The sequence below is a fragment of the Phyllostomus discolor genome, chromosome 8 (genome assembly GCF_004126475.2).
Source record: "Phyllostomus discolor isolate MPI-MPIP mPhyDis1 chromosome 8, mPhyDis1.pri.v3, whole genome shotgun sequence".
Taxonomy (NCBI): Eukaryota; Metazoa; Chordata; class Mammalia; order Chiroptera; family Phyllostomidae; genus Phyllostomus; species Phyllostomus discolor.
In genome coordinates, this window is record NC_040910.2 from 32,950,765 (window position 1) to 32,974,917 (window position 24,153).

The 24,153-nt window shown below is 37.5% G+C and overlaps 1 protein-coding gene across 2 annotated transcripts in view; it reads right to left on the minus strand.

The window, feature by feature from the left end:
• Window positions 1-326: 326 nt before the first annotated feature.
• The window catches only part of HPGD (15-hydroxyprostaglandin dehydrogenase), a 28,748-nt gene continuing 4,921 nt past the window's right edge, over window positions 327-24,153 (minus strand). For both annotated transcript variants that reach the window (XM_028521959.2, XM_036032012.1), the window contains 4 exons: window positions 18,704-18,800; window positions 4,651-4,727; window positions 2,333-2,496; window positions 327-1,320 (listed from right to left, as the gene is read on the minus strand). In XM_028521959.2, coding sequence (XP_028377760.1) covers window positions 1,182-1,320; window positions 2,333-2,496; window positions 4,651-4,727; window positions 18,704-18,800 — 477 coding nt within the window. In that variant the 3' untranslated portion in view covers window positions 327-1,181. The remainder of the gene's footprint in view (window positions 1,321-2,332; window positions 2,497-4,650; window positions 4,728-18,703; window positions 18,801-24,153) is intronic.

Consider the following 24,153-nt stretch of genomic DNA (forward strand, 5'->3'; position numbering starts at 1 on the left):
TGAGAGCTCTAAAGTTAGCTGACAGGGTGAATCACTTATACAATATTCCTATTTTGTATTTTCTATAAATGATAAGAAGAAATGGTTGAATAAAAATGTTGTGCTTTTGCTATTATTAGCATTAATTATTGCTTGCAAATAGGGTTGCCTAATGTGGGTGTAATTAATGATTGTATCTTAAAATCCCTGACAGAAAACAGAAAAAAAAATCACAGTTATTTTTACCTCTTGTGATTATGGCTTTGAACATGTTCAGGCTGTGACAAAATTGGTTTCCTCTTCTTCATAGCTAGAGATAGAACGCTAAAGAATTTCTGGAGATTAGAAAAAAAAGTTTAATCATCAGGTAGGCACTTTTGAAGTTGGTACAAATAAACAAAGAAGTAATCTGAAAAAAATAACATTTTTTTTTCTTAATGGGCATATCTTAAACATAACATTTTAGGAGCAACAACTATCCTTTTTGCTGTAACTGTTAAAAATTTCATTCCTGAGATTCTTGGAATCAATGAAAGTTCTTAAAGTAAGCAAAGAGGAAAGAAATGTCTTCCCAGATGGGAAGCTGAGCTGTGAATCAACATCTCAGCCAGTTACATTCCGTCATTTTTCCATACATCAGATTTTTCATCTAGGATACATGACACTGTAATTTATTCCTTAACTACTGGCCCCTAAATGTGTCACATTTTTAAAGATCTGAACTGTTCAGCTGAAAGATGGCATATAAATAAAAGTTATCGTTACTAAAGATTTGCCATTGAAAGTAGCCTCACTGTTTTAAAATGCTAATATTGAAACGAGTGGGTTTTTTTACATCTGGCTTGATTTCAATAACATTCAAGTATCTCCTTTAAAATGATGTTCTGAAAAACATTAATATTTATGAACCACAGATTTAAATACATTTTCTGAAAAGCAGAATATTCCTTGAATATCCTTTGTCGTAATCATTACTCGAACTATAAGAATCAAAATCTAGCTTTGGTCCATATTATATTTTTGATGGTTTCTATTTTTGAATCTGTATACTTGACTAATTGCATAGGAAAAATTAACATCAAATGCATGAAGGCAAGAGTAAAATAATAACATTTTACTTAAAAAACTATATTCAAATGAAGATATGGTCTGAGTATAAGCCGCTTGTGTTTATTTGCAGAGATGGCTGATGCAGAAGATGTTCACTGAGCTTTCACATGCACTGGTGTTGCATCGTAGTCTTGAAAATGAATCCCCTTAGCATTTGTGATCTTCATAATAGCGCCATTTAAAGCATCATCTTCGATGAGTGCTATTAATCCATTGGCAATCACTGATGGGCTAAAAGCAAAGGAAACACTGGTGTTTTAAAATGAAAGATACAGGCATAATTTTCCCTTCATTTTTGAGTTGCTTTTGAATAATCTACCACCTTTAATATGTAATAGGAAAATGTGTATCAGGAAGCTATTGTTACCCCCATTCTCTTTTCTCCATTTGGTATTAACTAAATTATATGATAAATTTGGGGGGTAGATTCCCATGCCTAAACTTCCGTCACGTGGACAGGAAGGTTTTATGAATTTATATTTATTATTTACATTGACAAAAATATTATTTTTTCATCTTTATCCTATCAGTATATTGTAGACTTGCCAGATAAAAATGTTATTAGAGTAGAAATAAGAATTATAGCTACCATTTATTGAATGTCTGTTACTGATCTGTTGCTGTATCTTTACATGTACCAACTTATTTGTGGACTTTCAAAACTCCCCGAAGATTGTTTTAGTATTAGCCCTCTTTTACATGTGAGAAAACTGAGCTCGATGGATAAGTTCATGGTCAGAAGTGGAGCCAGGATTTGATCCCAGATGGTCTGATTCCATCAGTGCGATAGCTACGACTTTGTACTGGGAAACTCCAACCACTCTAACTCACACACTGTTCACTGAACTTGTGTGATGATCCATTGTTCATTATGAAAATGGTTGAAGTTAGGGAACCATATGAAATTTCACAAAGGCTACATGTAAATATTGCTTGGAATTTAGGCAGATAGGGAATCATTGCTTGTAAAGGTAAGAAAACATCACCTTTTTAAACAGTATCTGATTATGGTTGAAGGTATTAATGATACATTGTCTATATCTTCAAGCAAAATTCATAATGTGGAAGCATAGTCTATTCAGAAACCCAGGAAGAATATTTTCTTTTAAGAGTTTGCCAAACCAAAACTTTGAAGCTTGCATTTGTTCCTCAAATTTAAAACCTCATTTCTCCCTTTCTATTGCTTACGTGTAGATAGTATTTTGCTCCATCATATAAAAAAGGTAGGTATAGTTTTACTTACTCCATAACCCCAAAGAATTTCATCTGATCCTTGATGTGATCCTTATATTTTATATAGGGTCCCATGTTTTCTTCTTTCTCAATGGTTTCGAGGATCGGGGTATTAACAAAGCCTGGGCAAATGGCATTTATTCTCACACCACTTTTCATAAGATTAGCAGTCACCTACCAATTGAAAATAGAAGGTTGCAGGTTTGGGTAGTTTTATAAATGCAGAGCATAGGACAAGCATAATTAAAGCTCTTCAAAAGATTCTGATAAGAAAAGTACTAATCAGATATCCTTCTGGCCTCATAATAATGACAATATTACAGTTGGCGGGTAGTGAAAAGTAAAAGAATTTGTATCTAAAGTGCTGAATTAACTCCTGAAGGCCTCACCTAATTAATTTTTAAAAAATCAATATTACTAGACAACTCCTGAAAACAATTATCTAAGTTATTCTTATCTATTGAACTCTGCAAGAGCCTGAAGGTAAGAAGCTGAGGCTTAAAATTAATATCTCAAGTTTTGTTTAAAAAATGGGTGTTGTATAAGAGAATATTTGCTTAAAAGATATTGTTAATGGAAAGTTTTAGGACCTTGATTGTAAAGATACTCTTAATTATCTGGAAGGCAATTTAAGTATCTTCAGACTAACAATCTTTGGCTTAATTTTCAACCTATTGATTTTATTTGAACTATTTGTAAAATAAAATGTACTTGATTGTTTGAAGAGTCTCTTTGTTCACATACTAAAATTACGTACTAAAATTTATTTGTAACCCCCCAAAATCAATAGGCGTGGAGCTTTTGGGGTCATCTGTGGACAGGCAAGGAGCAGTGAGAAATGTGAGTTGCCCAATGCGAATGTTCCAGCTGAGATCAAACAAAACAACACACTGTTTTCTCCTTTCGGCTCTTCTAACTACAAACAAGTGTCCTTTTCACGGTGTATTTAGTCCATGCTTTTCTCATTTTTGTGCTTTTTGTTTGTGATTTTGTTATTTAAAATGCTCCCCATCCCAAGCACAATGTTGAAATGCTGTCAGGCGTTCCTAAGAAGGCTGTGATGTGCCTCACAGAGAAAATGCAAGCCTGAGATGTAAGTGCTGTTGGCTGAGTTCAATGTCAATACCACACATATTAAATAAGGCACTGTTAAACAGAAACTCAAGGGAAACTTTAAACAGAAATTCGCATATGTTTTGACTGACTGATCAAAATGCTGTGACCAGAGGCTCGAAGGAACTTCTCTAATTCAATGTTTGCAAGTGATTTTATCGAACATTAAGTACCAGAAATAAGAATTGATTGTACAAATTTCCAGTCTTATAACTGTAAATAGGAGATTTCTGGTCTTTGAGATTTATTTTGTTTTTTTTAACACCTTTATGTATTCATTAAATATTGAATTAAAGATTAAGTCCTTGGAAATTAATTTAAAATTTCCAATCAATTTAAATGAAGATTGTGAGAGCTGCTTATCTTCCTTTTCAGATCAGACATGTACTGGTCACAGATGTGTTTTATTTAACCTGAGTATTTCTTGTGTCATTACTATGTGTCTCTCCATCTGTCTGGTCTCTCTCTCTGTCTCCTCTAGACTCACCATGGCCGGGACCTCCCAATGTCCTCGCCTCTCCTACACCCGTCCTCTCCACACACTCTCTAAACAGCAGCCAGAATGGTCTCGCTGAAATAGAAATCTGACCTTGCCACGCTGTGTATAAAAAATCCCATTGATGGTTTCATTTTGAATAAAGTCTAAGCTCATTACTGAGCACACTGAAAATTCTACTTAAGGAAGGCTGAAGCTAATATGGCTTAGATTTGGAGTCAATTTTAAAATTAAAGACTTTTTTCCTATTATTTAGCCTGTGGATATTTTTCTTTTTTTTAAGATTTTTTAAAAGATTTTATTTATTTATTTTTAGAGAGGGAAGGGAGGGAGAGAGAGAGAGAGAGGAACATCAATGTCTGGCTGCTGGGGGCCATGGCCTGCAACCCAGGCATGTGCCCTGACTGGGAATCAAACCTGCGACACTTTGGTTCGCAGCCCACGCTCAATCCACTGAGCTACGCCAGCCAGGGCCAGCCTGAGGATATTTTTCAATAACATACTGCACCTAGACTCTACCTCATTTTAAAATTATCTGGGTTTTTTTGGTCCTTTTTCATGTGATCTGATACTATTTTTTTATAAAAGATTGAAGTATAATATTTTTCCATCTTTTACTCAGATGTATTGAATTCAGAATTTATTCCTCTTGATTGGATAGAACTCATGGTACATATAAGTAGAGAGAGGAAAGGAGATACTGGGTGTTATATTCTCACCGCTGCCGAGCGCGTGAATCCAACTACACCGTGCTTGGAAGCAGAGTAAACAGGCTGTTGTCCACTTGGCAGGAGTCCTAAAACAAACACAAAATTGAAACAATTTTATTAAACAATAAGCAGACGGAACCCAATAATTGCTATGCAAATGAATAATTTGTGTCTGTTCATTTAAAAATTGATCTAGAAAATACACCAAAATAATTACCAGACAGCTTTGTAAAACTCACTAGTCTTAGCAGGGTTTGTTCCTTCCATAACCTCTATCTACTGCACTGTCCAGAATTCATGGCAGGTAAGTTACAGCCTAGAGAGGCAGCCGAGAGTGCTATGTAAGGTTTTCTGACTCTGTGACTTTCTGTCAAGAGAAGTCAATGCTATAAAGAGAATCATATTTAAGTTCAGTAAGTTACCATCTACTTTTCAGTTTTTCAGTCTAGATTTTTAAGAGTATGTATTCTACATTTTTTAAAGACTTCCAAGTGACTTAAGAGGTTTAAATTGCTCAAGTGGAATTTAGGGATTATTATTTGTCTTCATTATAAATTAGTATGCATTTCCCTGTCAACAGTCACACCTCAAAGTATTTAAGAAAATTAAAAGTTAACTCCTTTTCATTTTAATCTGTAAGAATGCCTAGATCTTCTTGCCCTATGACCTCAGAAAAGAAAATCAGAAATAAAAATCTATGGTACTGTTTTATTTCCTTGCATCATCATGTACTCGACAACAGAAGTCAAGCGATGTTAGTATTTAATTTCCTACATATACACAATAGTGACTAATCAAAAATATGATTCATTTCATGGCCTGGGGGAAAAAGCAGTATCATGGCAGTATAGCATTTTTCTCCCCTACCTCTGGGTTCCAATCCCCCTGCCCCCATTAAACAACAAGGAAAGCACATTTTACAGTAGTAACTGTTGCCATCAAGCTTGTTTCTCATAATTGTCAATTCTCCATCTAATCAGCAGTAAGACTTTTAACTGGAGCCATTTGTATATTTTGCTTTTTAACTAATTTCTTAAGTAACCAATGTTCACATGTTGTGAAATTTGTGATTTCTGAGTCAAGAAACAGCGATCCCTGATTACTCTAATGTTATTACCACCAAATGTCATGCTCGTAATACTCAATTATTCCGCTGAGGCATGCTCATCTCTGCCCAGCTAACTAGTCCCAGAACACCACCAATCAGCTGAGCATGTTGTGCCAACGTTCAGCCATAAATGCAGACCTTAACCACTCCCTGGGTGCCTGCCAGGTCTCAATTTATAAACTATGTTTTCCCAAGAGCAGTTTAAAGCCTGAGAATGATAGTTCACACATTGTGCATCCACCCAGTGATCTCAAAGTACTATAACAGGTAGTTCTCATCTTGTTTTGTTTTGAAGTTAATTAAAATGTGTAATTTAATTAAGTTTGGCAAAATCAGTCATCAAGCAGTCATGATGCCTGCACAGGGTGCACAGTTGTATTAGGAGCTGAGATACAGGCAATAAATAGCTGCACCAGACATTGCTGCTTCTTACTCCCTAAGTTAGTTGCTGTTTTACCTTCTCCTTAAACATTTCTCAAAGGCAGTGTGCTTGTGGGGTGGTGTTCACCAGCTGCAGGAAATGCAGAGCGACCTTCATCAGAGATAAGCTAGTTGACACCGCTGTAAAAAGCATAAGGCCGCTGTTCCTAAATGTTGTCAAGGATGAATTTGGAATGAAGTTTTGTCATGTATGTCGAGGTACTGAACTTCTGAACCTGAGCTAGTTCAAAGTGTCACAGGACTGCAATGAATCAAATACTGTTTATGTTGTTTCTGTTTAAGAAGCAAGCACAAGACATACACTTTCCTTTAAAGGTAGAGCTGAAAATGCAACCAGAACATGAAGGAATTTGCATTTTTAAAATGGCACTTGGTTTTATGAATGTTGTTGTAATGTTCTAATGACATTTTCATTGCTATCCTGCCACAGATTTACTCTTGCATAGTTTCACTTTCTGATATTAGAGCAAAGGCTTCATGAATTAATTTTAGATATGCAGAAGTTGAGGTATTACCAACATACAATAAAAGTTTTGACATATGGGTCCACCATGAAACCACAACCACAATTAGCATAATGAACATATCTGTCGCCCTAAGTTTCCTCATGTCCCTTTGTCACCCCTTCCTTGTGGCCTTCTCCCTCCCCCTAGCCTGCCACCGATCAGCTGCTTTGTGTCACAGTACATCAGTTTGCCTTTTCTGGAAGTTTATATAAATGTAATCATACAGCAAAAACTTTTGTCTGACTTCTTTTACTCAGGGTAATTATTTTGAGATTCATTCATATGGCAGTGTGTATCAATAGCTTATTTTTCTTTTTTTTTTGTGAACACTATTTCAGTGGAAGGTTAACCTCATCAATTGTATGTACATTCACCTGTTGATAGATATGTGGGTTCTTTATAGTTAGGAGAATTATAAGTAAAAAGGTATTTTCCAATTATTTAGGAAAGTTGGAATTAATTTAGATAAATAGCTTTTACATCTACAGTACACGTAGAATTTTAATTGTTGCTTCTTATGTTTCCAACAGGTAGGATGAGTTAGCAATCTGCAGTGTTTTTCCCAACTTGCCAACTGACTCTCTTCCTTCTTTCTTTTCCAAGGATCTCTGAACTTTTTTTGGCTGCCTGCCCCACTTCTGCTGCGTTAATGCCTCTGAACTTTGGTGTCACTGGCCTCAGACACCACTTTGTGGTCTTCTGGATGGATTATAGAGTTGCTGCTGTCCAGAGCATCACCAAGATGGAAGCCCTCCCTTTCTTCCGGCAGGCGACGGTAGGTGGTGATCTGTCTCTGGCTTGATCTTGATGTGTAGCAGGGCCTCACACTCCTGGGCACTGCCCCTCTGGCCTGGTCTGGGGTGGCTCTGACTCTAGGTGAGGCAGGATCCCACTCAGCTGTTACATCTGCATGACATAGCGCATCTCCACATCCCTCAGGCTGTGCTTCAAACTGGCCTGCAGATTCCTCTTCGAGTCCAGGTTGATCTCTAAGGACCAGACCGAACATCTCAGCTCCATGAGTGTCATCTCAGCAGCTCCTATCTCAGCGGTCACTGTGGTGTTCTTCTCAGTCTGCTGGGACCAGTATTTGTCTAGATGCTCTTGGTTCTTTTGAGCCAGCTCGTCATCCTGGGCCCAGATGTCTGCCATGATCTTGCCGAGGTCCTGAGATTTGGAGTCATCCAACTCCACAGTCAACCCAGCTTGGCAATCTGGAATTTTTTTTACCATTTACTTCCTCCTTGTGGTTCTTCATGAAGAGCAGCTCTTTTCAGAGCCTCAATCTCTGGCTCCAGCTGCAGCAGAGTGATAATGGTCACCTTTCAGAGCTCACTGATGTCACTCTGTACAGAATGGCACATGGCCAGCTCTGTCTCTTACTAACTTTGAAGTCATCAGCAGCAAGACAGGCACTTGCTGCCTGCCTGTCAATCTGCAGAATGATGTGTGGGCATAGTCCACAGAGCTTGCAAAGATCTGAGCCCTCAGGTCCTTGGTGGTTGGTCTTGAAATAATGCCTTTAGCCTCTGACCTGGGGTCCCTTCTTTTCCAGGTGTTCCCAGGTTTTGCTCTCCAGTCTCCAATTATTAGCCTCTCACCCTCTGCAGGCAGGAGGCCAGGTGGACATTCAGGTATTGCATAGTTTCCTTCTCACTCTGGATGCCCCCTATGCCCACCAGACCCCGACCATCTCCGAAGCCAAGCTCCCAGGCCCCAGCTGTCCTGCATGCTGGTGGAGCGGGACACAGAGACCTGGGGCCTGAACCCCCAGTGCCTGCACAGATGTCAGCCAGGCCCGGTGGGTGGGTGACTTCATGTAGCCCAGGGTCAGGTGGTTTGTAGAGAAGCTGGAGCAGGTGTTGAAACTCATGTTGTTCAGGGAAGAAGGTGAGAAGCCAAGACTCAGGTTCAAGGAGCTCAACTGACTTTAATAGTAAAGTCTGACTGGATAGTAAATGTAGAGATTTACTATCTCTATCTCAGTTTGCTGCTTTGAAAAAGTAGGTTAAATGGGGGGAGAAGAGCTCTTTTTCAAGCTTTTTTGTGACAATGATTTTAGTTGAAATGAAAAATTTTCAGAAATCATTTTCTATTGGATCTCAAGACACATTTTCCCTCCACAGGTATAGGACTATTGCTAATCGGGTTCAGCTTCAGTATCAATTAGCCATACTTGTTACCTTAAACCCATACCCCAACACATAATGTTTCTATGTGCTTCAGGTAAAACTGTGTTCTAATGCTGGTAATAAAGGCCAATGCAGAGAACTGTGCCAAGTATGCCGACCGTGCACAGTGTGAGTCCAGGGACACCGCTCATGTGGTAGTTCGTATAAACAGCACCCCTAATGTTTGCGCAGTTTACAGCTTACAGAACTACATAGGACAGACCTCTCTGGTAGAGGAGAGTAGCCAAGCAAAAGAGAGAAAAGGTGAAGGGATTAAAAGATAAAACAACAACAACAACAACAATAACAAATCTCACAGACTCAGAAAACAAACCGTATGGTGATGATCAGAGGGAAAAGGGGGTAGGGGCGGTAGAAGAGGGTAAAGGGGGGATAAATGCTGATGGAAGGAAATTTGACTGTGGGTGGCGAACACACAATATAATATACAGATTATGTATTATAAAATTGTACATTTGAAACCTATATAATTTTATTAACCAATGTCACCCCAATATATTCAATAAAGAGAGAGCAAGAAAGAGAAAGAGGAGCAGGTGGAAGTAAAAAAAAAAAGAAACAAGCTAAATGTTGGGTCATAGAAATTAAGGATAACAGTATTTTAACAGACCTAGAGTGGCCAGTGTTATCAAGTGGAGAATCAAATGAGAATCACTCTCTTTAAGGTATGAACAGGTGTCAGTATCACTCATCTGAAAATAGTATCTCTTTCTTGGTCTCACATCTTTCTGCAGCTACCACACCATTTCTCTTGGCAACAAAAGGTACCCAGAAGAGTTAGTATAGTCATCATCTCTATGCCTCACCTCCCATTTGCTCCACAGCCCACTCTAAGGAGGCCTTCATCTGCCGACTCCAGGCAAACAGATCTTAACCAGCAGCTCCTTCTCCTGTCCTTTGTTGGCTCCTTCCCCTTGACCATTCCCATGGATATGCTGGGGAACTCCAGAGCGGTCCCTGGCCCTCTGCTTCTCTATGCACCCTCTTTCCCTAGGTGACCTTATCCATTCTCTGGGATTAAATTCATTCTCTCAAGGTCCCTGTTTCCCTTCCTCCTCCCTTCTTATCTATCTATCTATCTACCTACCTACCTATCATCTATCTATCTATCTATCATCTCCACATGCACACAAACTTCTCAGATTTAAATTCCAGGTCTCCAGCTGGGGTCTCTCACTCTGTATGGAACTCCAGAGAAGGAAATTTGGATTTTTTAATGCCCAATTTGTTTTCTTTCCTAAAATACAGTGTGTGCTAATTCAAAAGGTTTTATAGGGGTGAACCACCTTAGAAATATGTGTTTGGCACCAATTAAGTGCCAAATAAAATGAAAATATTGTTTTAAATGCAGTCAATTGAAACATATAGAACCAATGGGAGGAGCACCGTTTTACCAGAATGTTACTTATAATGTTCAGCTGTTTAAAAAATGTCCTCTTAATCAAGTTTATCAAGAGGGATTACAACACAGTGGTTTTGGACTCTGGGTGCCAGGCTCACTGAGCTCACACCCTCAACCCACCACAAGGAGCTACGTTGGCTTTGGACGAGTAGCTGCTGTGTGCCACAGTGTTTTTCTTCTGAGAACTAGAGTATAAATAATCACTACTGTGAATTTTGAATGACCTAATTTACATAAAATACAGAAAACAGGGCCTGCCCTATACTAAGCGCTACTATTTGCTATTCTTTTTATAAAAGTATAAAGTTCAACATTTTTACTTGAAAAGCAACATCTTAAAGTCTTGTTTTATTGACTTATGTATCTATTTATCTACCTGCACCTTCTTGGGAAAATGTGTGTTTTGCAATAAAATGTCACAATCTGGTACAGAGTCTGACCTTGGCTTGGTTTCGGAACCTTGGCAAACTGTGAACCGTTGCTAATCCTAGTTCAAAAGGATTTACAGAAGTGCATTTATTTAAGACCTATATATGTAGGACATCTAAAGTACAAAGTACAACAAAGGAGCATTTAACAACACTCTACTGAAATGTGCAACACCCACGGGAAGAACCCTGGTGCGGGGGTAGGGTAGCAATTATGGGTCTAATAGTCAGGACAATCCTCTTCAACTTCAGGAAGTTTTGCTGCTATAATGACACAGGACCAATTTGTTGTTGGAATTAATTTGGATTTTTTAAACCTTGCAAATTATTTCCCACATTCACAGGGCACCCATTTGCCTTGATGTAAAAGGATCTAAGAGGAACAACAAAACAAAAGATTGTGACAGTGAGAAAGGAGTCTCTGAAGAAATGTCATTTAATTAAATGTCATGAGAAATCTTTTATTTGTATTTAAAAATGAGTAACTTACATTTAAAAGGGATAGTTTTTTTTTTCGGTCTTATTCTAGGCCCATCATTTTGCAAGTTTACTTGAGGAATTGTAAAATGGCTCTCCTCAAAATAGAACATGTCTAGTCAGTAACAGGCTTATTAGGTCTGTCATAACTGTGGATTTAGAAAACAATACCAATAGAGGGAAAAATTCTACCCACAAAACAGAGACATGTTTTCTATAAGCACTCAGGATAATATGACCAAATGGCCACAGACTGATGAGATAATTATAAAAAAATAAATGACTGAAAATTACATATGTAATTATAGAAGAAATAAGGAAGTGATTTAGAAAAATAAAACATAATTTCCATTGCCATATTTGTTCTTTCATCTTTAATATTCTTTCTACCCATATTTCAAAAAGATAACTTTAATCTCTACATCTCATAGAAGATGAACAGCTCAAAAAATTGTGCAAAAAACTGAAATCTGCTCAGATGGGGCAATTGTATGCAATCATAAAACATACTGTCTTTTAATAAATAGGAATCCTGTAAAATAGACTATACAGAAATGCTAAAGAAATTCAGCTTAGGAAAATAAAATGAGAATCTAAGGACACTGACCCTTGCCTGATCTTTGAGGTTAGCAGAAGTGACAAAAAGCAGAAATCTGAATTCCTCACATTTTCTTTACCATAAAAAAATTGTCTACACATCTTTCTGTTTTTAACCATCACTTCTCTACTATGAGGTAAAAAGGAGAACTACTGAGAATCTATGTTCATGCAGTTGACAGAATTGAGTGGTGAACTTCCTCATTATGTGATTTTCCCACAAAACAGAACATTGTATCAGAGGCTGCTTTCCCCCTCAGTCTCATGTTTGCCATCACACAGAAAGTTTGAAGTGTGACTGGACATAAAAAGTGACATATGCTTCCATAAAACTACTACATCTTCTATAATTAAAATCTTCCCCGAAAGGTAACTTTAAGAATTAACAGTTAATTCTTAGAAAACTGCTCCCAATATCCCACCAAAATCCACCTCCCTAAAAGTTCAGGCATTGCTTAGGCAGAGACGAGCTTCCTAGCCACTCAAAGATCATCACCATGCGACCTGGGAGCTGGCTCCTGCAACTGAAGGCGGAGGACCGGAATCAGAATTCCTGGAGTAGAATGTTAGAATGTACCCCAGACCCTCTGTCATAATCTGCACAGGAACAAAGTCCCTAGGCAATATCCATGCATGATAAATTCTCAGAACTATTCATTTCCTAGTAGTGTTTCTATCCCCCAGGCTAGGAAACCCTAAATCTTTTATCCATTCCTTAAGAGGCCAATTTGAAAGTAGTTAATCTTTCCTACTTATTTCTTTTAGTCAGCCTTCTTAGTAATTTCAAGCCATAGACAACAAAATGAACCCCATGGAGAACTTTGTCAGCATTCAGCAAGAAAGGGGGCTCACCTATTCATAATAGTTGGTATCTGACCAACTGATGTCCCAAAATGTAGGTTCATCCATTCTATGACATACACTAAAGTATAGCAAAATAAAGTTGTTTTTATTACTACTGCTAATTCTCACCATATTTTCCAAGTGAGGAAGCCTGATTGATATCAGTTGTTCAACTCTAAATTGAAGATTTTTAAGTTGGCGTCCATCATAGGGACTTGTGAAAGTTAAATGTGATACCATAGAGCCAATGGTTTATCACAATGCCTGGAACGTGGCAGTTGCTAACTATGGAAGGCCCTGTGCCTCATATCAGCCATAGTTGCACAGGTAGTACCATGTGATTTTATTTTTCGCCTGCAAATGAAGGAAGGTGATCGATGTTTTTTGCCTGAAATTTCTGGTCTGTCATGATACTCGAGTCCAATTACATTCCACCATATTGATACAAGATAGTGATTATATAGCTCTGTGGTAGAAACTTTGCCTAGTTACTTTCATTTCCCCATTTCCTTTCTGTAAATGCTCAACATATGTTTGATTAACTTGAATTTGCTCCTTAAAGTAGTAACTTTAGCAGTTTCACCTTAACACAAACTGCAAGCTAATTATATTGTTTTAGATAAAAGTTATAGCTCATGTGAGTATGTTCCTGGGCTGATTACTTAAGACATGCTAAAAATTTTTTATGATCTTCAAATATTTTTTTGAGACTCTAATATATCAACTCAGAGTAAATAAGGCTCTCATGGGATCTCCCACAAAATGCCACTGAGTGACCAGAGGCGCAAATGCCCCCGGAATACCGAAACTTCAGTAGTTGAGTATGTAGGCAGGTGGAAGGCAGGATTATAGGCAAATTCTTTTTCCTCTGACAACTACTTTGTCCTTCCCACAGTTTTTAGCAATTAAGTATATAAAAAGCATGCTTGATTTTTATGGGATGTTTTATGGGAATTCTGACATTTAATTATCTGCATTAAACCAGGCTTCACTCTTCTCTGTTGTTCCTTCCAACTTCTCTTTTAACGGTTAAGGATGGATGTGACCAAACGAGCACAGATTTCCATACTATGTTTACAAATTAAAAATCATATAGAAATGTCTACGTGGGTAACAATGATCAGAACAACTTCCGGGCCTCCAGACTGGAGCACGCCCTTCCCTCAATACGCTGAGGAATCACCCTCCACTTTAACTGCTCCTATGTTTGTTAAACTTATTCATTGCATTTGATATTCGGACTGCGTCAGTGGTCATTACTCATTAACTTCTCTGCCCAAACCAGTGTGCCAAGGTTCTTACGATGACAGTGAAGGACTCCACTGAATCTATGCACGAGATCGTGATGACACACTGGCTGGGTTGAATGCAACCCACAACTATGCCTTTAACAGAGTGAGCAGTGGGGGGGAAACAAGAAAAATCTGTGAGGAAGGAAAGTTTGGAAACCAAAAGGGAACAAACAATAGAAATACTTTTCCTACAATTTTGTGAATTATACCTCAACAAAGCTGGTTGAAAACGAATTTGACTCTAGAATTCTTCAAAGACTGTTTTGGTCATCTGACCTCTACCCACATGCTATGACTTCCAGGGTATGACATGGTTGATAACGTTCCAGAGGAAAGTGCAAAGCCAGAGAGAGCGACATTTATCTTCTACCATTACAAACTTCTGAATTTTGTCAAACCAATCTCATCATGGTAAGAACAGAAGTTCATAGTGAGTGGATAAAATGAAATACGTTGTAATACTCTTATTGAGATGAGGGCTCCTTAGTGACCAAGTCCTGGTGCGTGGAGAGGAAGCAGGGGCTGTCCAGGTTGGCCACTGGAAACAGTATAAATGCACCAGGTGTGGAGGCCTGGCAATAAGAAGGGTGGGTGCTTCCCTTCCTACTGATGAAGGGACTGAACCAAGTAGAAGGGACAAAGATAAACTATTTAATCATCATAAACAGAGTCACCCTGCCTGTCAGGTAGAGCATCAGAGGGAGGAGAAGTTTGGAATGCTGAGGCACTCATTAACTATAAGAGTGGTAAGACAGATCACTTAAAACCAGAACAATCTTATCACTGAATTTACATCCACTCATTGTTCTATCTGTGTGATTAGAGAGAGATCCAAGCGTGGCCCCAAAATTGGCTCTGAGACAGGTAAGAAGAGAATGAACACCCAGGTATGGGTTGTGTAATAAATACCAAACTCTTAGCCAACAAAGCGAAGTGGACCTCTAATTATGATCCTTAAATTGCTCTCCTCAATGGCGTGTTTTGACTGGAGACTTTGGTAAGCTCCCCAAATGTCTGCAGGGCTTTACTTTGTGTGTCAAATGGGGGTAAAAGCTTATGATGTCACTGAAGGTTTAGTAATGTGGTTTTCATATTGAAGCAGTGGCTTGCATACACTAGCAGTATTTGATGATCCCTTTTCCCCACATTCTGGCCAGTCATGAGTATTTACACTAAACCTATGCTGATCTGATAGCTAAAATGTTACATTTTATTTTGGCTTTCATTTGCATCATTATGATTACTAATGAGGTTGACCATTTATTGCTGTTAATTAGCCATTTGTTCTATCTGTTCTATGAAGTGTAGGTTTACATTTATACCCATTTTATTGATAATACAGGTTTATTATCAGTTATATTCACTATATATTAATATTTTTCATTCTTACTTTAATTCTGAAATATCTGCTCCACAAAAAAGGACCATAGACCTCAAGAAAGCTAAGGTATTTTTCTTGTTAATAAATATATCCCAACAAAATTTCAATAGTGCATTAAAAAAATTAAAGCAGTGCCGAGGAGGCCTGAAGATACTAGCAAATTACACTGGCTTAATCATGCTGTAGTTCTTTTCTTTTTACTTAACAGGCAAAGATGGACATAGTTGGAGAAATTAATAGACAAACCCATAGATAGAAGATACTCTAGTGATTAGATATGAGGTCTTTCATTAAGCTGCTTGCACAAGAATTCCAGCTCTACTGCTTCTTTGATGGAAAAACTATTGCAAGAAACAAACTCTCCTGCCACGGTTCCCTCATCTATAAAGTGGAAATTATAAATCTATTTCATAGGGTTGCTACATTAAATGAGATAATCTCATACACAATATTTAAAACAATATAATGTAAACAGTGAGTGCTCAATGAATATTAATTATTATATATTTAAATATTCTAATTAGATAAAAGGCAGTATATTGCATCTATCTATTTATGTCTATATGGCAAGTAAGCCTCCTGTATGGTACAGAACTTCTTCCAGAGTCCTAAACTGATCCAATCCTGAGGACCTCCAGCCTTCCTAAAAAGAAATCAGTGTCTCTTGGGATACAGGGCAAGGGGCTCCCTGTATAGCATTCACGGTTCAAGCTTTACTAGCTCTCCTAGTTCTAGAGAGAGAATCTATGGGACTGTCTCTCTTCACTACTACCCCAGGTTGTTTTACATTTATATTTTAAATAAAACATTAATTTTTTGTTAATTTTCTAATTATGTATGTACTTTTTCTCATGGTTTTATTTTAAAACCATGTAGATTTAGCCTTGACAACTTGTCTTTAGGGTTTTGGCCTCCTGGCATCTAAAATGTGGTCCTTTCTGAGGTTAAATATCTTCAGTGTTGCCCATGCTCTTACCTTTCAATGTATTCTTAGAATTAAAATATTTTATGCCTTGGCTGGCCTAGCTCAGTGGATTGAGCGCAGGCTGTGAACCAAAGCATCGCAGGTTCGATTCCCAGCCAGGTCACATGCCTGGGTTGCCGGCCATGGCCCCCAGCAACCACACATTGATATTTCTCTCTCTCCTTCTTTCTCCCTCCCTTCCCTCTCTAAAATAAAAATAAAAATATAAATAAAATCTTAAAAAATTAAAAAATATATTTTATAATTTATAAGTGGATGTCATATTCAGAATAATTAGATTATCCTGAAAAAAAATACAGAATTAGTTATATAATAACTTCAGGGATGCCATTTTGACCTTATGCAACCCAGAAAATGAGTCTTTTTTTTTTTTTTGAGAACTTCTACAGAAGGAAATTTCTAAGTCTCCATTGGAGGCAGGTTTCAGTGGTTCAAGGACCATCTGAGAATGATTCCTGGAGGAATGAGAAAAATGCTGAGAATCAGATACCAGTGTGGTCACAGGTCCCAGCAAACATGACTCCCCAGATACTACTGGAGCTGGGAGGTGCAGGGCACGGGGCAGGGGCACCTATCATGCTAAAATGACCATACTAACAGAAATCAACCAGATATTTTAAGACGGTCTCACTAGTTTTGGATATAAATAGCTTAGAATTGCTGTCATTATTGATCAGAATTCTAAAATTTCTTAAGAGCCCTTGAACTATTCAAGAACCATTGATTTTTTCCCTAGAATTTTAAAAGTGAGGGATCTGGCTAAGTTGCTTGAAAAGTTCCTACCCAAGTAATATGATATTGGCAGATAGTAAATCATTCTGCCCTGAGTAAAGCAGTTTAGATGGCATGTTGTGATAGAGATTAACTGCCCACAAGAATCTACTTTTTCCTTAGGCACACAGCTAGGCCGCATTTCCCACACTCTCTTATGGTTAGATGAGCCATGAGGTCAAATTCTACACTGGAGCATGAGCAGCAGTGGAGTTTGCCTTTACTGGGTGGGGGAGGGGGGTTCAAAAGAGCAGCTGTGCCTTCTCAGAGTTATCTTTCCATTGGAGAGAAAGAATCCACCAATGCCACAGTGAACCTTGAAAGCTCCATGGTGAAGAGAGAGCTTCTGCCAGCCTTGTTTTCCAAATAACTGCATAGAGCAGAGGTTCCCTGCAGCAAGAACCTCGGCCTGGGCTGATGTGCGTGAGTGAGAACTATGTGTACCTTATATTTCAGCCATTATGTGTTTGGGTCTATTTATTACAGCAGTTTAACATTGACGAGTGGCAGACTAGGTCGCCCCCAAATATGCCATGTTTTTGAGTGAGCATTATTTTGGAGTAAAAAGACTTGAAGAACAGCGGGTGCAAGAAAGGCACTGGTACCTCCCCTTTTCTTTCTGAAAGCAGGAGTTAAAAATCTATGTAAAGGATGCCCTACCTACACCAGCGAGAAAGAAACATTCTTATCATCAGAGACTGGGAGTCAAGGCTGAGAAATCTGTATAGACCTTGTTAAAATAAAATAACTCTTCCTCTAGTCTCCCCGTATATTTTAGTTACTCTTCCACAATTGCTTCTCTTTGTTCACCGTTCATAAGTGCTTTCTGGGCCACTTCTGTGGGTTTCCACTTTCCACGAGAGGGTCCCATGTACATGTAAAAATCTGTATGCTTTTCTCCAGTGAATCTACCTCACATCAACCTAATTCTCAGGCCCACACAGAGAACCTAAGAGAATAGAAGTAAAGTACAGCCTCCTGACAGCATATCCCAACTAGTACCTCTGATGTGTTTTAAAACTCCACATTCTGCCCTGGCTGGTGTGTGTGGCTCAGTGGATGGAGGGTTGGCCTGCAAACCTAAAGGTCACTGGTTCGATTCCTGGTCAAGGCACATACCTGGGTTGTGGGCCAGGTCCGCCCATTTGGGGGCATGCAGGAGGTAACCAATAGAAGTTTCTCTCTCTCTTTCTCCCTCCCTCCCCTCTCTCTAAAAATAAATAAATAAAATCTTTAAAAAATAATAAAAAAATAAAACCTCACATTCTTTCTAAAATCACATGGGAGTACAGATACCTTAACTTTGTTTTATACTTTCATTTTGTCAAAGGTGCTTCCACATGTATTATCATCAGAAATCTCACAACCACCTTTGAAAAACACTAACACTGGGGGGAAAATATATAAATACATATTTTTAAAATAGTAAAATAAGGAGTCACAATTTAACAGTAATAAAAAACAGTTCAAACTTTTGATATGCAATAGAAAATTTATAAAATTAATTTTTAGAGCCATTAAGAAAGCAAAAATTAAAGTTTCAGTTTCAAACCCAATATGCTAATGTATATACTGTGACAATCTACTTTTGTGGTTCAAATCACCAATAAATAATTATTAACAAAACCAGCATCCTTACCTGCCATAGATGACATGTTGATGATGATGCCGCCATCACCTCCGTTTTGCTTCCCCATGTAATCCAAACCAAGATAAGTTCCACTGATGACAGAAACCTAGCCCAGAAGCAGGAAGGAGAAAAGCAACAAAGACATTACACTCTGTCATACAATCCCACACCAGTGACCACCACTCTCCACCACTATCCCAGGCACCAATGTAGATTCCCGCAACTGTTATTAATGAAGGGTTTTGAAATGGCTTTTTTTTAAAGTTAGTCATTGACCTGGATTCCCCTGTTTGCCTGAAGTTGTGGAGCTATCGCATCTCTGCAGAACTTTACTTAGGTGTCCACTCTGAGATTTTATGATAAAGATTTTTACCCTGTAGTGTCTGTCAATGTTAACTCAGTTCTCAGTATCTCTAAGAATTCTACATATTCTTTTTCTTTTCTAAATATTGGATATAAAATTTATTTATCCTTATTAGAAGCATATGGTCCTCGTGTCCAGGGAGTCCACAACCATCTGCCCTATGCAATTATCTTAGATCTTGCAATATATAAGAGTAGATACCCTTAACTTCCTAGTTTTCATTTGCTTCATTTTCCCTAATAAAAACTCTATTTTGCATTTGTGTCTACTTCTTCCCCATGTAATATAGAAGAAGGTGATCTCCTAGCTTTAGTGTAGACACTGGTTAATGTAATTCAGCTGTGGAAATCCCATTCTCCTTGCCAGTGAATAGTTTAGGAGCTGGGAGGTGACCCATTTTTGGCCAGTGAGGCTTGAAGAGTAGTCAGTGGAGGGGGGGTCAGGGTTGGGGAAGAAGGGTGGAACAAAAATGCTAAGAATCAGAGAAAATTTTTGTTACTCTTAAGAAAACCAGAAAGAAATTATTACATTACTCCCTTGTCATTGTTTTGTAAGGCTGCATTGAGTATTGCTAACTATCATCTTTATGATGAACCAGCAAAAAAGATGGCAGATGGAAGAGCAGATAAGAAACTGAAACAGAGCCACAAACAGTCCTGACACTGAAGTTCTGTTGTGTGAGGTCAACTTTCACCAGTTCAAGTGGGAGACTTTCTGTCATTTGGGGCATATGGTCGTCACTTAACTGTGTTCGTCACAGCTTATGAGTCTACATTTCATGGTTCACTCAGCTTCAGTACTCGTCACCACATGTACGCACCTTTTCTGTTTTATTTTAACATTTAAGAATTCACCCCTACCCAAAACAACTTGTGATATGAAACTTCTCTTTGAAATCCTATTTTCCCTTTTAATTTAAGAACTCTCTCCTAGCTCAGACTTGGCAAAGGTGAAAATTTCCTTTTGACATCTTAATTCCTACTTTTTTTCATTCTTTGGAATACTGCAAAGAAAATGATACAACAGATAATGAGTCTGGAACTGAGGGCACATATTAGTCTTTACCTTCTTATAACTTAAAAAGTCCTTTGGGAGTTTTTTGAAAAGCATTCAGACTTGCCTCTCTGCCTCCTAGGAATTTACAAAGAAGTAAATCGAAGATTCTATTCACTTAAGCTGTGTGTCAGTTTGGTATTAAGTAGGCTTAGAGAGCATGAGTAAAATATCCACATGATACTCTTTAAAATGGAAACGCAAAACATTAATGGTTTGTATAAGAAGGAAAAAATGTAGATTGCTGAAATTACTGAAGTTAGATGCTCTTAGCTCCCGCCCAAGTCTCCAGCATGTCAGAACAGAACTTCTGGTTACACGTGTTGGCTTTATGCTTTTATTCTCAGGTATTTACAGCTTGCCGACACCTCACTTTTGTGTTTTCAGCACCTACAAGATGCAAACATCTAGAAAACTTGGGAATGTGTAAGCTTTATTTTAATTTTTTTTTAAAGCAAGATTGATTCCCAGGTCTTTGGTAGAGGAGGAGGAGGATGAAGGATAATTTTCTCATCCATTATCAGGATAAGAATTGCGTAACTTTTCAATGAAAATATTCTTGGAATAAATCCACATGACAAGGCCTAATGCTTTGCCTTTCAGTTCTTGGCTCTTCTTCAGTTCAGTTCTCAAGAAATACACTGATCTACATGATCCCTTTTTCTGAAATTCAGTGTCATCTTTCATCTTTCAGGTTCAATATTTTTCCATTTTTGCTGTAGTACTGTCTTCCTGCTGTGGGAGTTACTTACGATTTAGTAAGTTCTATCTATCTGTAATAATAGTTCAACTGGATCTTTAGATATTATAGAGTAGCAATACCAGAAAGTAGTTACTAATTTAATTTGTAATCAACATCTTGGTAGCCAAGGAAAGGGAGTGCATTTGACAGCAATGTTTCTATCCATTCCTCCAACTCTTCATTTAGAGGTAGAATGATCATTCACCTAGATACTCTCCTAGAGGTAGGTATGAGCTGGGACACAGGAACCCAACTCATACAGAAATGAGATAGTGAGAATGAAGAAAATATAGGTTTCTATACCTTGGAGAAGAAATGCAATTTATCGGGTGGACAATATTGTAGTAGCACTATGCTGGATGTTTCATACAAATTATGGTTTACTTAAGCTTAACTATCCTAAGAAGTTATTTTCATCCTTTCACAAACTAGGATATTCAAGATCAGAAAAATAAAAGTTCACGAATTCTAAATTCTGGACTAAAATCTAGTTTTTACTAATTCTAAATGTGTGTCCTTTCCAAGTTCAAATATTTAATCAACTCTTGTATTTCTGGGGGGGGGGGGGGAAACCAGCAATAGCCATCTATGTTGTTTAATTATTATATGAATATACTAAGGAATTTTAATATGTTAGTTATATGTCCAAATTAGGTTATAAATCCCACTTGGGTGGAGATAAATTATTTAAGTTTATTAAAGCTATAGAATGCAAAATAAGTACATTACAGAATGTCCTTATCTATATTCAAAGTTAAATCTACCTCTGCCCAATTGCCAATGTAACCTCTGATAATTATTATGAAGACTTCTTTTATAGTTCTGAGCAGCTATAAATAAGGCTGCTGCGGTTGGCTTCGGACTAAGGAGGAAATACAGAACAACCTAATGGAAACAAAAGACTGGGAAGAGGTTTTGTGTATCTCTTGTATGGGAAGAGTGGTGAGATCAGAGAATAAGGAAGGGGTAAGTTTGGTAAGAAGTCAAAGTGGAAGGACAGAAGGACAGATAGTACTGTTTGGCAACACTGATGTATTAGGAAATTATCCAAACTTTGTATTAAAATGCAAAATTGAATATCCATGGATGTAAAGTATTATAGAATCGCAGTTTATCCAATAAATGTTATACTCTGTACACAAAACAATTTTCTGCCTTGAAAGAGCTCATAGCACACTATCATAAAGTATACATGTATAAAAATCATTCTAAAATACTAATTTTTAGGAAATTTAAAAATTGGTATATCATATAAGAATGGTATAAACATGTTGCATGAGATTTCAGAAGAGGGACAGATAGGTAGGTAGGAAGGTCCTTTAAATAAGTGGTTACTCTCTTACATGGACAGGAACATAGGAAAGTGTGCAAAAGAACGCACAGGATTGTATGAGGAGGCAAATTACACTCTGAACAGTGTCTAAAAAATTATTCAATAAACCACACGCAAATATTTGCATTATACTAACAGAGATAGTCAAGTTGGAAGGACAAAGATTGGTCAGAATTTAATTTACTCTTGCAATGGGTGTAAATTAAGCAGGAAGGGACGTAACAGGTTTTTTTGTTATATATGGGTGACAAAGGTTATATCTTGTTGTCCTATGTATAATTAAACAACTGTGATCAGTCTCTGGTGCTAAACTAAGGAGTGGCCTGTGTCAGCTAGGGGAAGGCAGATCATTCAAATCCTTTGTGACAATCTTTTCACTATTTTCACGTTTCTTATATTGACCCTAATCATTGTACACTTTTTGGATATGTGCTTTCTCAGAGTATACACACAGTAGGTGCCCATTATGACTGCACTGAGTATAGGAACTTTATGCCCTAGTGACCCTGTTCTATAAAATACCTGGAGACATGTGTTACTGATGAAACTATTAGAAACTTCAAAAGTGAAGCCAAATGGAGAGAGCTGCTGAGGGACGACGTGTGCTTTCTCACTAGGGCTGCTTGATGCAAAAAAAAAAAAGAAGAAGAAGAAGAAGTCTTGTCTCTATGTGGTTTTGGAGAGTAGCATAAGTTTATGAAAACATATTCTTAAAACTTCATGAAGCTTCCAACTGGCTGTATATTAATTTTTTGTTTTATTTGGCAACCAAAGGATGTAATGAAATATGGTTCATGATAAGTCAGGATAATTACCAAAGATTAAATATCAAATGTACAGTTTTCTTACCAGCAGGTGAAAATTAAAGCTAACTAATGGAATTTAAGAAGTATATAGAAAAAGAACAAAACCAAAAAAAATTAGTAAGTATAAACTAGGAAGTAAAGTAGAGGAACTAAATGTTAACAGCCAGGTTGATTAACATCTGTCATTTGAGATAGAACTGCGTTCTGTTCAGAAATAGATCAAGGAGATAAAAGTCAGCAAAGGAAAAACTGACATGCAAACAAAAAAATATTAAAAGAAAATAAAATTGCAAGCTACAATCATTTATAAGCAGAGAGACAAAATATAAAATTAAATGAGGTATAATTAAGCAAATTCAATGGTGTATTAAACATTGATATATCATAAGGTATAATTTAGCTAAGAGATATAAGTAAGTTTCACAATGAGAAAATATTTCATCTCATTTTACTTATGGTTCTAGATTAAAGTAAAAGAAAAATCATAGGATTGTCTTAATTCAGGAAAAGCAGATGTCAAGTATCTCTACACACACACACACACACACCAGAAACATTTTGAGGGAAACTTGACAAATGGGTCTTAAACTTACTTTGAAATACAGTGATATCCAAGAACACTTGAGAAAAATTTCAAAAAGAAATTCCAGGAGGGTGTTTGTTCTTTCAAATAGTAGCTTTTCTTTTCACTTAATGGACTTTAGACATCTATCAACTTGGGAGTAGCTCTGTAACCTTATCAAAGTTATGCTTACAGATTCAGCTCTCTTGTAAACTAGTATAATTCTCATTGCTTCCATCATTATTAATAGAATTTAGTAATTACCGCTGAAAATGTTGATTCAAGTCAAACATTTATTAACCAAGCACTGTCTTTAAGATAGTGGGCTGAGTACTGAGAGAGGAATAAAAAAGAACAGAACACAGTTCCTTTTCTGGGGGTTTATAATCTCCTAGTTAGACACCATGAAGCAGGGGCCACTCCCTGGACTTTACCTAGGCTGGCTGTCCAGGCGAGAATGACCTTAGCAAGGGCAGGGTGACCTCCTGCACAGCTCAGCTGGGACATTTTGCTTTAGCTAAGGTTTGGGTTTTACTAAACCCCAATATCTTGTCAAATGTGTTTACAAAATGGGATATTCAGTGAAAATGTTTTACAAT